The sequence below is a fragment of the Motacilla alba genome, chromosome 17, assembly GCF_015832195.1.
Source record: "Motacilla alba alba isolate MOTALB_02 chromosome 17, Motacilla_alba_V1.0_pri, whole genome shotgun sequence".
NCBI classification, from domain to species: Eukaryota; Metazoa; Chordata; class Aves; order Passeriformes; family Motacillidae; genus Motacilla; species Motacilla alba.
The window spans coordinates 5,617,249-5,633,096 of NC_052032.1; the positions used below are offsets into that span (position 1 = coordinate 5,617,249).

A 15,848-nucleotide genomic window follows, 5' to 3' on the forward strand; every position below is an offset into this window, starting at 1 on the left:
CCCTAAATTAATGTTGTAAATAATTAAATAATTTAAAATGTTTTTAAATCACTTTGTGGCAGTTATTTTTTAATATTGAAATACAAGTTGAGTTGTATTGTATAGTGAATGAGTTGTACAGTGTTCCAGAGACTGACCAGGATTTAATTTTCTCCCAGCACTGCCCAAACCCAGAATCAGCAGAGGGGCTCCAGCCATGCACTACATTACACCAGCTGCCACTGTGTTATTCCAGAGCACAAAGCAGTTTAAAAGAAGTGGTTTTGGCATTCAAACACAGCATGACAGAGCAGGAAAGGAAGTTTTTAGCAATAACTTCCTTTCCTGGTGGAAAAAGGCTGTTTGAAAGAGTGCTGGAACAAACAGCTGCTTTCTCAGGGAACCATATCTGTGCCTGAGCTCGAGTTATGTTCAGGGGTTTGAGCTTTTAATACTCAGATACACTAATCAAGTGGAGATTTTGGTAGCACTGCCAGGCGAAACCTGGGTTTCGTTTATGTAACACAGTCTGCACACACTGGGGTGTTTTTTTCTTTGCCCTCTTTTGACAGCAATGAGTGGAAGGAAGAACAAAGCTGAATTTTCTTTCCTTCCTGCAAGTGCCGCAGTGCAGTTGGGGCTCAGAGTTCATGGGAGCAAGGAGTGCTGCTGGCACGCTGTCCTCTGGAGGGTGGGGACCTTGGAAGGGTAGCTCAGGAATGTGTGGATTCGTCCCCATATGTTCCTTTCTGTCAGATTGTCCTTTTACAAGTGCTTGGAAAACGTGGCCCTGTAGATCACTTTCCAACCTGTGGAGTTTTCCTTACAATTATGCAAGATACATGTCTAATTAAAGCATGCTAATAGCTCATGACTAAATAACAATTTAACATTTAATGATGTATTTTAACTGATTGTCCATTTTAGTCTGCAGTTCTAGTCTGGGTTTCTTCCCTGTCTGATAGGATTGAGGAGAAGAACCTTTAGCTTGGAGAGTGCAGAATTGGTAGAAAAGCATTAAGTGAGTGACTCGTGTAATCACTTGTACACAAAAACATTAACTGCAAAATTGTTCAGGCACAGCAACCTCTTGATATGCAGTTAGTTCTTAAATAAGTAGTTAAATATTCAAATTCAATGATAATAATAGTTCCAGTTTTAAAATTCATGTTACAGTTCTGTTCTAGTGCCCAGATCTTTTACTGAAAATCAAGTTGCTTTTGGAAAGTTGAGGAACTGAAAATTAAAGGTTGTCACAATTTTAATAAAAAAGAGAAAAAGCAGATCAGTAGTCAGGTCTTTGCTGCCTGTGGTAACTATATTAGGTTTTAGTACATAAAGCAATGTGGAAGGATTTTCAGTCAGAGCAAGATCATTGGTTAAGCAAAATGCTCCTTGACTTACATGACTAAGGTCACATCTGTGAAGCCTCTTACTGGCTTCTGAAAGGTTGTGTAGAGAGCGGCAGGATGGGTTTGTGACTTTTTTTAATTGAGAGAATAAAGAAGAGGTGCATCAGGCAGGGAATGGGGGTCTATATATGTATGTAAGTGTATATTGATACATCTGGGCCACTTAACTGTTGTTCAAAGAAGAGTAATCTTCTTTAGTTTAGTATTGAATATTTTAAATACATTATTTAGAGATATTGTATGTTGTACAAGAAATATGTTATGTCTGTATCTACACACACTTGTGCACAAACCCACATTTTTAGCTGTTGTGTTGGACACTTGCATGCTACAGTTTGAGATGACACAGACTTTATATGACTGCTGCCATATTTGTCCAAACCAAATAGGTGTTGAATGTCTTTGTAAATTTTCCTTCACCACTTTCTGCTAGAAGTGTGGTTTTATTCATATGTAAGATGCTTATATTTTATACATGTACCTGCACACACAGAGTAAGACTGTAAGGAAACCACAGTGTGATTTTAAAGAAACAGCTTTTATTCTGCATGGATCTCTTCCTAATCTACCGATGTTTTGTGAGACAAACATCATGGGGTTTTATTTTTGCTTTCAGAAAATGGACCCAAGTGGTGTAAAAGTGTTGGAAACAGCAGAAGATATCCAAGAAAGGCGTCAGCAAGTTTTGGACCGTTACCACAGGTTCAAGGAACTCTCTTCTCTAAGGCGCCAGAAGCTTGAAGATTCCTATCGATTCCAGTTTTTCCAGCGTGATGCAGATGAGCTTGAAAAATGGATCCAAGAGAAACTGCAGATTGCATCTGATGAAAATTACAAAGACCCAAGCAATTTGCAGGCAAGTCCTCCTGCCTCTTTCTATTTCCTGTATTATTGATTTTAGGGTGTTCCAGGTCAGCTGGGACAGAACAAACACAGAAATGAAACTTGATCTGAGAGTGAAGAAAGATGGATGCAAATACCCGTGACCTTGCAAAGTGCTCTTCAAAAGCCTGGCTTTTTTGCTGATGTAATTGGAATTTTTCTATTAATGGATTAGATGCTACATCAGCCTAGAAAAAGTTGCTCAGTGTAATGTAGTGTAAAACCAACTTTGTTTAATCCCGGAATTTGTTGGATGCCTTAATTCTGTGAATAAATATGAATTACCACTTATTGTTTCCACAAAAAAAAATTGTAGAAAATAAGCTTGTGTGGGTAGAACTAGCTGACAGGTTCTCAGGGGATTGAACACTGTCATGTACAAGAGCAAACACAAGAAAGAAATTACTAAAACTGGGATATTTGAATCCACCTGTTGATCCACCACATGATACAACTGATTTCAACTGTTTTAGTATTTATTTGTCAGTCCTGAATATGCATAAAATATACTTAAAGTCTTGCCGTTGGGGAATGTGGAAGAGTCCCTGCACCAAATCTCAGCTGCATTATTTGATGTTTTCCTTTCAGGGGAAGCTGCAGAAGCACCAAGCCTTTGAAGCTGAGGTGCAGGCCAATTCAGGAGCCATCATTAAACTGGATGAGACTGGAAATCAGATGATCAATGAAGGCCATTTTGCATCTGAAACCATAAGAGTGAGTTTTAAAGTTTTTTTCCCCTCCCTGCCTCTTACAGGCCTTTCCTTAAGCACTTTGTTCAGGTTGCCCAGATAACTTTAGATTCAAAACTCTTTTTAACATTCTACAGGTATTTGATTAGTGAAATTATGAAAAAATCTGTGTTTGTAAAGCTCAGAGTTGGTTTTCTCTTTCATGAGCACCCAGCTCATACCTTCTTTTGGATCCAGTTCTGAGGAAAACTGTTTAAAGATGAGATGTTTTTGTGGGGATTATCAAACTGAATTGATAATTACGTTCAGCATTTCATTCTAACTTGCCTTTACTGGTTCAGTCCTTCACGCCGTACCGGACTGCCCAGCGCCCGATAGTCACGGCCACCCAAGTGGGGTCCCACATACGAGTAGGTGAAGCTTGTGGCTCTGCAGTGCAGCTCGTTTTTGCAATGTCTCCTTCCTTCCTTAGCTGACAGTTTGCACCATCCTTCTGGGCAGTGCTCAGAGCTCTTTCCTCCCTTGAAACCTCTTCAGTTGAACTTTCTGAGTGGATCAAGTGGTATCCACCCATGATGTTCAAAAGCTTCTCTTGAATGACTTTCAGGTTTCAGGTCTCGATGAGCAAAGTCTAATAGACAATGGGTGGAACAGTCACTTTCCTGTTTTGCAAGTTGTGTGCATGTGTGGGAGTGTGGTTTTACTTTTTGTTGTCTATAAAGTTTCTAGTGGCTCCCAATAGTATTGAAAGGCCAAGTGCAGGCAGAGGAACTCAGTATTAAAACTAGTAATTGCTCCTAGTATATCCATATCATGTCACTCCCCAAAGTTAGCTAAATATATTAGGATTAAGTGTTTAGTGTTAACAGAAGTGGTTAAAATACTGTGAAATGGCATAAGTTTGACTTAAAACAAATGTGTTGTCTTACATAAGAATAAATTCCCAAAGGAAGGTGCTATGCACTTATTGGGAGTTGACTTTCTTATAAAAGACTGAACATTTGAAGGGGAGAGCAGCAAATGTTTGGGATGACTTCATATTGGCCTAGAATTTAAAGCAAATTTTACCTCAAGATGTTTAGCTCATACTTATTTAAAGATAACTATTTGATAGGTTCATTAATTAATCACAACTGTCTAAATATTCAGATTTGTAATTTCTAATTTTGTGTTGCAACACTTTAGTAATTTGAAAACTATTTACTAGAGATAAAATCATGAGGTTTGTCCCTCACCCTTTGTCTAAAGTAAGATTTAGGATGTACAACTTCAGAAAAATAAATAAATCAACTATTAAGGACAGGAAGGGAATAAATCTTATCTTCTTTGACAGGGGATTTTAATAACAACATGCTTTTGTTTCAGACTCGGCTGCAGGAGCTGCACCGACTATGGGAATTGCTGATGGAAAAGATGAGAGAGAAGGGAGTCAAATTATTGCAAGCACAGAAGTTGGTGCAATATTTACGGGAATGTGAAGATGTCTTGGACTGGATCAATGACAAGGTGTATAATTACCTCCCTTTATTGTGTCCTTGGTGGGAAATTTGACGTGTTTGTGAGAAAAATTTCTGTCAGCATAGGGTTGCTGGAGGTCAGGTAGTCTCAGAAAGCTTGTAAAGGCTCCTGTATGTTTTATTTAGTTATTCACATTGCATCAGCAGCATGTGTGCAAAGAACTACTGGATTTTTGCAGCCACAATAAAAGTTATTAGTCTAAGAGGAAACCTGATTGTTGAAGAGTACTTTTAGCATAATCAATTCATTCTTTGCTTTAAGAAGACAAATGAAATTCAAGTTTCCTCTAAGGGAAATCTTCAACATGTAAAAGCAAATATTTTTTTTAATAAATATTCTAAATTATTTGTTTCAGAAAGGAGCCAGCCTAAGCAGCAAGCAATGTGTAGATGGTTACTAAATGATTGGAATATCTTTAGATATTGTAAGGACATGAACTGCAGGAGGACTGTTGGCTCTTGATTCTTTGAACTCTAAGGAAGCAAACCACAAACCACACTATCAAAAGGAAAAAAAGCCGCAAAATAATCACACTGGTTTCCTTAAACGATGGTTTGCTATTTTGTATCACTGTGGGTTCAAACTGTGAACCCTGTATAACTGTTACTGAATACAACACTGCACTAGTTCAGAAGTCTTGCATCAGAAGCTTACAGCAAGTGCCCATAAACAGTGTAAAAAGGAACAAATTCTAGCCATTCTGTGTGGTAAGAATTTGTACTTGGAAAATTAATATGACCAAGGAAGATGAAAAAAGCATCCCCTTGGTGATCTTGCATTTTTTCTGCAATTATGGTTAGGTGTTAGGGCAGGAAATGGAGTTTAATGAATAAACTTCATAGTTTTAAGTCTGACCTTAAACACTGTGATTGTCTTTGACCTATTGAAAATTAGGACAGTGTGCTTTCTATTTCTTAATAGTGATTTCCCATAGGATATACTGAAATTAACTTTTTTTTTTTTTTTCCAATGTGCTAGGAAGCAATAGTGACATCAGAAGAGCTTGGACAGGACTTAGAGCATGTTGAAGTTTTGCAAAAGAAGTTTGAAGAGTTCCAGACAGACCTTGCAGCTCATGAAGAAAGAGTAAATGAAGTGAACCAATTTGCTGGCAAACTTATTCAGGTAAGCATTTATTGGTGTTGAAAATCTCTCTTGGCAAGTCTGTTACCACAGCAAACATTTTTACCTTCTCCTCTTTCCCCCCTGGCTTGGGGCAGATCTTTAAGCTTTGCTCCACATGGGTGCTTGGCTTTCTTCACCTTTAATGGCCACCATTTGATTCACTTGTTCTTCTGCTGAACAGCCTGAATAACTGCCCCATCTGGGAATGCTCCTGAAAATGTGAAGAGTAGTGATCAGTAAGAGAAACTGCCATATTTGGGTTAAATTTATTTCCCTTGGACACGGAGGTTTAATATCTCTTCTGGTTTGATATCTGGGGCCTGATCAAGGATGCAGGCAGGGCATTCCAGGGAAAAAGAGGATAGTGTTTATAGTCCTCTTCCCATGGACTAATCAGAATATAGGGAAAACACTACATGAGTATTGAATGTTTGCACAGTGAAATTTCAGGGAAACTATTGAATTGGGTGATCATCTGGAAATGACAGTAATTATAAATTGATCTCTTGAAGACCAGCAGCGTTTTGTCAATGGATGTAAAAGCAAAAAACATATGAAAATAGCATTTTTCCTTTGCTTGCCAGGAAACACATCCTGAAGAGGAGCTGATAAAGTCCAAACAAGATGAAGTAAATGCAAGCTGGCAACGTCTGAAGGGACTTGCCCTTCAGAGGCAAGGAAAACTCTTCGGGGCAGCTGAAGTTCAGCGTTTCAACAGGTATGGACTTGGCTGGATCTGCTGGATGATGTAACCCTTGTGTGGGTGTTTAATGATGCATTGAGCTGCACACAGTATGAGAGGAGCTACTGTCTCCTTTTGCTTTGCTCTTCTGCATGACTTGCTGAATGAAGACCTCATTGTTCTACAGTTACTTTAGAATGGTCATTCTGATGGAGCTTTTCAGAACTTGGCAGTTTTGCTCTCCCTTCCTCTGAGGGCTTTTTCCCCTAGTTCTGTCCTAGATGAACCTTAAATGGGGTGTGCTTTTTTTTATTGGATGTCAGCCCAGTTGTTCTGGAGGCTCTGAGCAATGTTTTTCTATTCTCATCTCCATCTACAGCATTTTGGGATTTGCTGTAATTAAGCTGGGGAAGGGTCCAGAGTGGGAAGTGGATCCACTCTATGACAGTGCTCAGTGGTGCTGTAATTCCTGGTTTACATCTGGTGACAGCGGCCTGTTAATATGCTTCAAAGTTTCTTGAGATGCAAAGAAAATGTATTTATTTGTTTTCTGAAGGATGTTTGTAGTTGGCTGCAGTGTTTATATATACATGGGTTTGTGTGCTAGTACGTCTGGCACACGTATGGGAACACATCCTGCTTCCTTCCTTTTTCCATACAAGACAAACTGCTTTCAATTTGTGCTTTGTTTTGAAGGGATGTGGATGAAACAATCAGCTGGATTAAGGAGAAAGGGCAGTTGATGGCCTCAGATGATTTTGGCAGAGACTTAGCCAGTGTGCAGGCATTACTGCGCAAGCACGAAGGCCTGGAAAGAGACCTGGCAGCTCTGGAGGATAAGGTACCCCAGGAGATGTATTTCACCTACAGTTTAAATGAGGTAACTGGCTTGTAAAAGGCTGGAAGCTCACTCTGTTTGTGCCTGGATTTAGGTGAAGGCCCTGTGTGCAGAAGCTGACCGTTTGCAGCAGTCTCACCCAATAAATGCTTCCCAAATTCAAGTGAAACGGGAGGAGCTCATTGCCAGCTGGGAGCAGATCCGGACGCTGGCAGCAGAGAGGCACGCTCGCCTCAACGACTCCTACAGGTGGGTCACTGCAGCAGGACACTGCTGCTTCCCTCCTTGGTCACATTTGACAGAGGGCTCTCGGAAGGAGAAGAAAGGGGTGCCATTTCCAAAATTTTGGGATGATTCTGGTATTTTAAGAGCAGTCTTGTTCATCAAATTCTATTTTGCACTAACTGCTTGTGGTAAAATAAATATTTATGTGATTGAAAAATTATTGCAGCTTTTTGTTATTCTCTGGGCGTGGATCAACTATCAAAATAGACACAGTGATGTTTCAAGACATTTGCTGTTTTCTCCATCTAAGTTGGGATATGCATTTGGAAGTACATTATCTGAATATGTTTCAGTTTTGCTGGGGGAAAAAAAAAGCTTTTTTAATACTTTTATTACAAATCTGGTCACTAGTCTTTAAGAGTCTCTGTGAAGACTGAAGTATGATATATTGTTTGATATATTGTGTGAGACCAAATGAATTCCCTGTTTCTATGGTAGGTTTTTTTTGCTGTGGAATTTGTGTTCATCCAGTCTTGTTTCTATACTAACCTGGCCTCTGAAACATAACCTGTTAGATTACTGTTGAGAAGCTGTACTAAAAACAAACTAATCCCAATATGGTGGTTAGTTTACGTCCTTTTTTGTTTTTCTGCCCTTTGTTACTTCCCACAATGTGGGATTTTTGGCAGTGGAGACCCACATAAATAATTTTTTCTTTACCTTCCCTGCCATAGTCTCTTCAGAGCAATTAACAGCAAATATAAAAGGGAAACAGAAACTGATCACATTTGCTGATAAGTGTTAAACATATGCCAAAGGCAACAACTAAAGGCATTCTGGAAGGAATTTGAGGATTTGTTTGCTTGTTTTAAGGCTGAGGCATGTGCATTTGAAATTTTCTGTCAGTTCCTTCCCCCACACACTGTTATGGTTGTGACAGAAGCAGCCCTGTGAATTATCTTGAGAGCAATATTTTGATTGCTGTTGTCCTCAGTGTGTAGTTAGGAATATTAATTTTACTTACATTTTGCATATAACTTATATTGTATCTTTGAGACATTGATTTAAAACCCAACATTTTCATAACTTCAAAAGACTTCTTTTTTGATTGAAAGCATATTTAGTTACTTAATATTCTGAGCAGATTTTTGCGTTGTTTTATTTGTATCTGAGGAACAGCTTTTATGTTTGTAACCCTTTCTTTGGGGAAAGGGGAAAGAAACACTGCAAATTAATTATTCCAAATATTTTTTTGCTTTACTTACCTCAGGCTGCAACGCTTTCTCGCGGACTTCCGAGACCTCACCAGCTGGGTGACTGAGATGAAGGCTCTGATAAATGCTGATGAACTTGCCAATGATGTGGCTGGGGCAGAAGCCCTTCTAGACAGACATCAGGAACATAAGGTAGAGTGGTTATACAGCCAAATCCAGTCAGCAGCCCTCTGGTTTGTATGTGTAACACAGTCTCTGAGTCAGTGATGTAGCACTGGAATGCTTTGATCATGCAACTAACACAGCACTAGATTGCTGTCTTGATTTAATATTCTTAAATTGTTTTTAAATGGTAGATATATACTAAGTATTTAAGAATGCTTATGATAATATTTTATAAAAAATAGGCCTGATAGCAGCCAGTTGGACTAACAATGGTTTTCGTTCTCCATCATGAGGAATTCCTATAATTAAGCAGAAAGAATACATCTCAAATAAATGTATAAATTTATACCTGCCTTACATGCATTGTAAGGTAATTCTGACACTTTGTGCTAAGATAAATTTTGGTAACAGCTTTTTCACATCTCCTTCCATAGGGAGAAATTGATGCCCATGAAGACAGCTTCAAATCTGCTGATGAGTCAGGCCAGGCTTTGCTCTCTGCTGGGCACTATGCTTCTGATGAAGTTAAAGAAAAGGTAAGTTGAGAGCAAGAGCTCCTAGAAGAATTTTGTCCCTTTCTTCCGTGTCCCTTAATTTAAAAGGATGATCACATCAGGAAATGGAGATTTCATTGTTTACACAGGGGGTCATTTTCAATTCAGTGCTAGCCACTTTTTTAGAGTCACAATTTGATTTTACATTGAGATGGAACTGAACTAGAGTGTTAAATAAAATTATTATACTTTTCTCTTCCCAATCAATTAGCTGACCATCCTCTCAGATGAAAGGTCTGCCTTGCTGGAGCTGTGGGAGCTCCGCAGACAGCAGTATGAGCAGTGCATGGACCTGCAGCTTTTCTACAGAGACACTGAACAAGTTGACAACTGGATGAGCAAACAAGAAGTGAGTGCATATCTTTGAATTCTCCAGATACGGTGGACTTTAATTTCTGGGTAGTCTTTTGTGAGCTCAAGTAATTGGTATTACCTGTTGGCAGTGCCATCAACACCCATGAGTGAGTGGGTGCAGAGTTATTTATCTGACTGCCTGAAATGGTGAATGGCTGTTTCCATCTAATGCTAAAACTATGAGCTGTGACAAGTGGGCTTGATGTGGCTTTTGTGTGTATTAACTCTTGTAAAACGCTGGTTGAATAAGAAGCTAAAAAGAATTATTGGCTGTTGAAAGCATAAAGCAAACACCATGCCACCTTTGCCTTTCAGTAATGACATGTGGCAGGAAATATCCCTGGCTGTGCTTGAGCTCGCTTAAAGCAGCTGAGTATGCAAACATAAAAATGTGTTTGTGTCCTTACTTCAGGCATTTCTGCTGAACGAAGACCTTGGTGATTCTCTGGACAGTGTGGAGGCTCTTCTAAAGAAGCATGAAGACTTTGAAAAATCCCTAAGTGCCCAAGAGGAGAAAATCACAGTAAGACATTGACATTAGGTCATCACTAAATGGACGAGAAGTGAAACAAGGGCATTTATTCACTGGGGTGGAGACACTGGTGGTAAAGGATGGGGTTTGCTTTGCAGAATGATCTTCTGTTATGTGGGATGTATTAGCTCTAAATAACAGGTATTGTGTCTAAAACAGAAGAGTGGAAAAAGTATGGGATAGGGCTTGATTTCTGTCTCAGAGCTAGGTAACCTGGTGCATCCTTATCATACCAGCACACAGGTGGATGAATATTTGTCAAAAAACTGCACTCTTCCACATGGAGAGGATGAGGGTACAGAGAATAAAGGGTGTAAGGATAGCTCTGCTAACGGCTTTCTGCCAGTTTGACTGTGATAAACTTTGGGGAATTGATATACTAAGCAAATTTGCACAAGCAATTTCTATTACATCAAATAAATGGAAACTTGTTTTCCCTCTAGGCATTAGATGAGTTTGCTACTAAGTTGATTCAGAATAACCACTATGCCATGGATGATGTTGCAACACGCAGAGATGCTGTAAGTATCCAAAATACACTTGGACTGGAGGCGTTAAATCTTGTTCTGCTTTATTATTTTACATGGTTTGACTTCAATATAGGATAAGTCAGTGGAGTTGTCCCAAGAGGGATACAGTGATGGTTCTTACGAGCTTGAAGAATTTCAAAACCTTTTACTTTCTTCTTTTTTTCAGCTGCTGAGCCGCCGAAATGCCCTTCATGAAAGAGCCATGCACCGCCGTGCTCAGCTGGCGGATTCTTTCCATCTGCAGCAGTTTTTCCGAGATTCTGATGAGCTCAAGAGCTGGGTTAATGAAAAGATGAAAACTGCAACTGATGAGGCCTATAAGGTAAACACAAAGATGAATGGTAGAATGGTTTTAAGGCAATAACAGGCTTAATCAATCTAATGACACAAAGCAGCATCAGCTAAAATGTTGCTGATAGTTGGTGGTATTAATGGCAAGAGGAGGAATTGTGTAATTTCTTCCTGACCCCAAGAGGCATTTTCCCATCATGCAGTAATTGTACCTATCCAATAGCTTTAGAATTCTGATTTAAGGCATATTTTTAGCACCAGATGCTCTGGTTACACTATGGCATGTCCGTGAATGTACTCCAATTTCAAAAAATCTTCAGAGATCTTTGGGTACTGGTTTTGCATTGAAATGTTCTATTTCTTTTTTCATCTGTAGGATCCATCGAACTTGCAAGGTAAAGTTCAGAAGCACCAGGCTTTTGAAGCAGAGCTGTCTGCTAACCAGAGCCGGATCGATGCCCTGGAGAAAGCTGGCCAGAAGCTGATTGATGTCAAGCACTACGCGTCTGATGAGGTGGCAGCTCGCATGAATGAAGTCATCAGCTTGTGGAAGAAACTCCTGGAGGCCACTGAGCTCAAAGGTATGACTTGCTCAGGAGAATATGGGCAAATTTCTAGAGTTTAGCTGGGAGAAGACGGGAAACGAGTTAACTTCAGTTTCCACTTGACTTACCTGTCCTGTCCTCCTCTTGCCTGTCTCTCAGGTATAAAACTGCGAGAAGCCAATCAGCAGCAGCAGTTCAATCGCAATGTGGAGGACATTGAGCTCTGGCTGTATGAAGTAGAAGGACACTTGGCTTCTGATGATTATGGAAAAGATCTTACTAATGTTCAGAATCTTCAGAAGAAACACGCACTGCTAGAGGCAGATGTTGCTGCCCATCAGGTAAGGAAATAATTTTTATTCCTGCCTTTTCAGATCTGCTCACTCGAAAGATGGTATTTTCAGATATGCTCAATCAGAGACTTTATCAGCTCTGGTTTTTATAATTTTTTTAGCTTTGGGTTTTTGCAGTTTGCTTATCAGAAATAATTTTGAATTAAAACATAACTTGTATGTCTCTAAAATAATATCTTTATAATTTTAATAGAAATGAGCTTCTCAGTCACTGCAGCTGCCTCACAGAAATTCTGACCTAATGGTGTCGCTGATCAATTTTAGGATCGGATAGATGGCATTACCATCCAGGCACGCCAGTTCCAGGAGGCTGGGCACTTTGATGCTGACAATATCAAGAAGAAACAAGAAGCTTTAGTGGCTCGTTATGAAGCTCTGAAGGACCCCATGGTAGCTCGCAAGCAGAAACTCGCAGATTCTCTTCGCCTGCAGCAGCTTTTCCGTGACATCGAGGATGAGGAGACCTGGATTAGGGAAAAAGAACCTATTGCAGCTTCAACAAACCGAGGTTGGTCCATCCTGGTATCTCTGGAATACAGATGTGAGAATTGCTCTGTTATAAATTGTATCTTTATAGAACATTCTCTGAAAATTTCAGAGCTGTTTGGTGTAATTAACATAGCCCAGAGTTACACATTTGCCATGGCCCCTGGGTCTGTTGCTTATGTAATTGCAGTGGTAATGTAGTTTCCACAGTACTCTGTCCTCATTGTTAGAGTTCTCCCTGTGCAAGTTTGTGTATTGCTGGCTCCAGCTGCCTTGAAATGTTTATTTCATCTAGTGACTCTGATTTAGCTGATTAATTGTTTTGTATCTTTCAGGCAAGGACTTAATTGGTGTCCAGAATCTGTTAAAGAAGCACCAGGCTTTGCAGGCAGAAATTGCAGGCCATGAGCCTCGCATTAAGGCAGTCACACAGAAGGGAAATGCCATGGTGGAAGAAGGTATGTCTCAATATCTTTTACCTCTGGCAGTCTTTTGTTCTCTGGCCCAGCACAGTTAAGAATTACTGCCTGATTTTATCCTGATAATAGGCAGGTACCTGCTAGCAGGATGAATTCCTGGACATCCTTTCAGCTGAAAATAAAAATAGGTTCCTAGATGAGAACCTGTCCAAATTTTGACACATCTCTGTCTACTCTTGATGAACACTTATTTAGCAATTTTGTGCCTATTGTATTTAGTCTCTATAATTTAATCTGTTAAAGGGCTCTATCTGAGGTACATAATCATGATGTGAGAGAAAATTCTCTACAAAGACAGTAATTCTTTTAAATAAATAGGCATCTTTATTTCTGACTGGGTATTTTAACATGAAAACTTAAAAAAAAAATCCTGCAGGTCTGAAATAATATTTGTCTGCTGCCAGAACTCTGGAAAGAGATGACCTTTTCTGTTTCATCATTGAGAAATGTTATGATGTGTCTCATTTTATTCATATTGATTAAGATATGCTAGTACAGCTTGATTGACAGGTTCAGTGTTTTCCAGTCTGAGGCAGCAGGACCAGCTGAGTTATGTTTTTGTAGTTCTAGTCTAAATACACTTTAAATTGGTCTGATATTTTAACCTTGAAGAATTACAAGTAATCTTTTAATGTCTATTGCTTTTGTCTGCTGAAGTCCTTCAGTTCCCTCTGCCTCTGTTCCATAGGACACTTTGCAGCTGAGGATGTGAAAATCAAACTGAACGAGCTAAACCAGAAGTGGGACTCTCTGAAAGCCAAAGCATCTCAGCGCCGACAGGACCTGGAGGATTCCCTGCAGGCTCAGCAGTACTTTGCTGATGCTAATGAGGCTGAATCCTGGATGAGGGAAAAGGAGCCCATTGTAGGCAGTACAGATTATGGGAAAGATGAGGACTCTGCCGAGGTATTTGAGATTCTTGTTTAAATCAATTTTGCACAAGTACAGTGAGGATTTGTCCAATGGTAAAAATGAGCTGTGATAATTTCAGCATTCTTGAGGGCAGATTCTTGCATCAAGCAAGATCTTGGCTCTTAGTCAAAAGATGACATATTTTCCTGTGTCTCAGTTGCTATTGCACATGAAATTCTGCTGCTCAGTATATTAAACCAACTGTGAGGAAGCTTTACCTCTATATTCACTCTTTTACAGGGTTTTGTTTTTTTAAGTATAATGAAAATAATATCAGCAAATTCCTCATGGGATGAACATTTCAGTATGAGTCTGGTTTTCAGCAGTTCATTAGTCTGGAAGTAATTTTTTTTGTCTGGATTTGTTTTATTGATATCATTCTGCAGTCAAACACCACATCCCAGGCAGTGCTGATTGACATTTTATCAACATGAAGTGCAGTTTAAAGGCACACTTTAAACTTACCCGTATCACTCTGGAAATAGTTCTTTCTGGTCAGAACAAAAGAATGTTGCTGAGATAAGGTAGAGGCAAAGCACCAGAAGCTTTAGGCCCACTATCTAGCCTGTGAATAAATAGAAGTGATTATTCCCATGAGAGTCACAAGGCTGGCAGCTCTGAAAAACCCACATTCCCTTTGTATGGAGTCAAAGTATATATTTTAAGCAGAGGCATATTTGTAAAATGGCAAGGTGTGCATGTTGTTATTATCATCCACTTTCAGGCTCTTCTGAAGAAACACGAAGCTTTGATGTCTGATCTCTCTGCTTATGGCAGCAGCATCCAGGCATTGAGGGAACAGGCCCAGTCATGCAGGGTAAGGAAAGATGCCAATCATGTACCTAAAATTCACCGGTCAGCAAAAGGTAAAAACAAAGCTCAATAACAGTTGTTGCTTTTGAGAGGTTATTGCAGACTGTGCTTGATTTTCTCAAAAAAATTAGCAGTCTGTTTTTATAATCATAAGACAGCTGTATTGTTTTGAAGTAAAACAGTTTAATGTGATGGTTTTCAGGGTTTGAGCCCAGACAGCACCTAAACTGACTCTACAGTAGCTTTAACTAAGGCTGAAGTCTCTTTTAGGACAACAGCATTGATTACAATAAACCTGGAACAGCTCATTTTTTCTTGTGCTCCTTTTTTTTAGCAACAAGTTGCTCCCACAGATGATGAAACTGGAAAAGAGCTCGTTCTGGCACTCTATGATTACCAGGAGAAGAGTCCCCGGGAGGTGACAATGAAGAAGGGAGATATCCTCACCTTACTCAACAGCACCAACAAGGTGGGTTCTGGCCTCCTGCTTTGCTCCCTCAGTGCTGTGTGTTTTGTTTGGTTTTGGCACATTTAGCCCATGTCCCCCTTTAGCACTTCAGCTGAACCTCTTCACTTCATTTCCATCACTCCTCTGCAGCTGCCAACTTTTCCAAGACAGGGCACATGTCTGTGAGAACTTAAACTCCCTGATGTGGAGGAACTTTTGGCCAAATACAAGGGGGGACATGGGAGTAAGATCTCAGTCTTCAAAAACTGCTTGTTTGAAATGATCTCCATAACAAGAGCAAACTGTTGAGAGCATCACTGGTTTCCTTGTGTTAATAGAAGTCTCTGATTTGCAGCATTCAGTTGCCCAGCATTCTTTGTTTGATGATGTCCTCACAGTGGTTGCTTTGTGGTTTTTTTGTTTCCAGGACTGGTGGAAGGTGGAAGTCAATGACCGGCAGGGATTTGTACCAGCTGCCTATGTGAAGAAACTGGATCCTGCCCAGTCTGCATCCCGAGAGAACCTCCTGGAGGAGCAGGGCAGCATCGCTCTGCGGCAGGAGCAAATCGACAACCAGTAAGATCTGACTGATGAGATATGACACTGCCAGCATTAGCTGGCTTGGCCTTTGCTTCACAGATTGCCACCAGCTTAGGTTAATGCTTCTTACACCAGGGAGTAATTAATTGGAGCAAAACAAGGGGCTCCTTTGCCAGAGGCACCAGCTTCAGTTGCTTTATTCCTTCTCTAGATTTTCTTGTTGCTTTTGCCATTTTTACCCTTAAACTCACGACACTAGAGCTCAACTTACTGTCTGACTTG

At 39.9% G+C, this 15,848-nt stretch overlaps 1 protein-coding gene across 15 annotated transcripts in view; it reads left to right on the plus strand.

The window, feature by feature from the left end:
- The window catches only part of SPTAN1 (spectrin alpha, non-erythrocytic 1), a 46,394-nt gene that overhangs the window by 6,628 nt on the left and 23,918 nt on the right, over positions 1–15,848 (plus strand). For 8 of the 15 annotated variants that reach the window (XM_038155928.1, XM_038155926.1, XM_038155924.1 and 5 more), the window contains 22 exons: positions 2,008–2,247; positions 2,862–2,987; positions 3,304–3,372; positions 4,328–4,468; positions 5,459–5,605; positions 6,190–6,323; positions 6,984–7,128; positions 7,220–7,374; positions 8,621–8,756; positions 9,164–9,265; positions 9,495–9,632; positions 10,050–10,160; positions 10,613–10,690; positions 10,866–11,021; positions 11,367–11,571; positions 11,695–11,876; positions 12,153–12,396; positions 12,710–12,832; positions 13,542–13,759; positions 14,490–14,582; positions 14,913–15,047; positions 15,454–15,602. In XM_038155928.1, the coding sequence (XP_038011856.1) occupies positions 2,011–2,247; positions 2,862–2,987; positions 3,304–3,372; positions 4,328–4,468; positions 5,459–5,605; positions 6,190–6,323; positions 6,984–7,128; positions 7,220–7,374; positions 8,621–8,756; positions 9,164–9,265; positions 9,495–9,632; positions 10,050–10,160; positions 10,613–10,690; positions 10,866–11,021; positions 11,367–11,571; positions 11,695–11,876; positions 12,153–12,396; positions 12,710–12,832; positions 13,542–13,759; positions 14,490–14,582; positions 14,913–15,047; positions 15,454–15,602 (3,224 nt within the window). In that variant the 5' untranslated portion in view covers positions 2,008–2,010. The remainder of the gene's footprint in view (positions 1–2,007; positions 2,248–2,861; positions 2,988–3,303; positions 3,373–4,327; positions 4,469–5,458; positions 5,606–6,189; positions 6,324–6,983; positions 7,129–7,219; positions 7,375–8,620; positions 8,757–9,163; positions 9,266–9,494; positions 9,633–10,049; positions 10,161–10,612; positions 10,691–10,865; positions 11,022–11,366; positions 11,572–11,694; positions 11,877–12,152; positions 12,397–12,709; positions 12,833–13,541; positions 13,760–14,489; positions 14,583–14,912; positions 15,048–15,453; positions 15,603–15,848) is intronic. The other 7 variants (XM_038155931.1, XM_038155936.1, XM_038155935.1 and 4 more) reach the window with 1 other exon arrangement.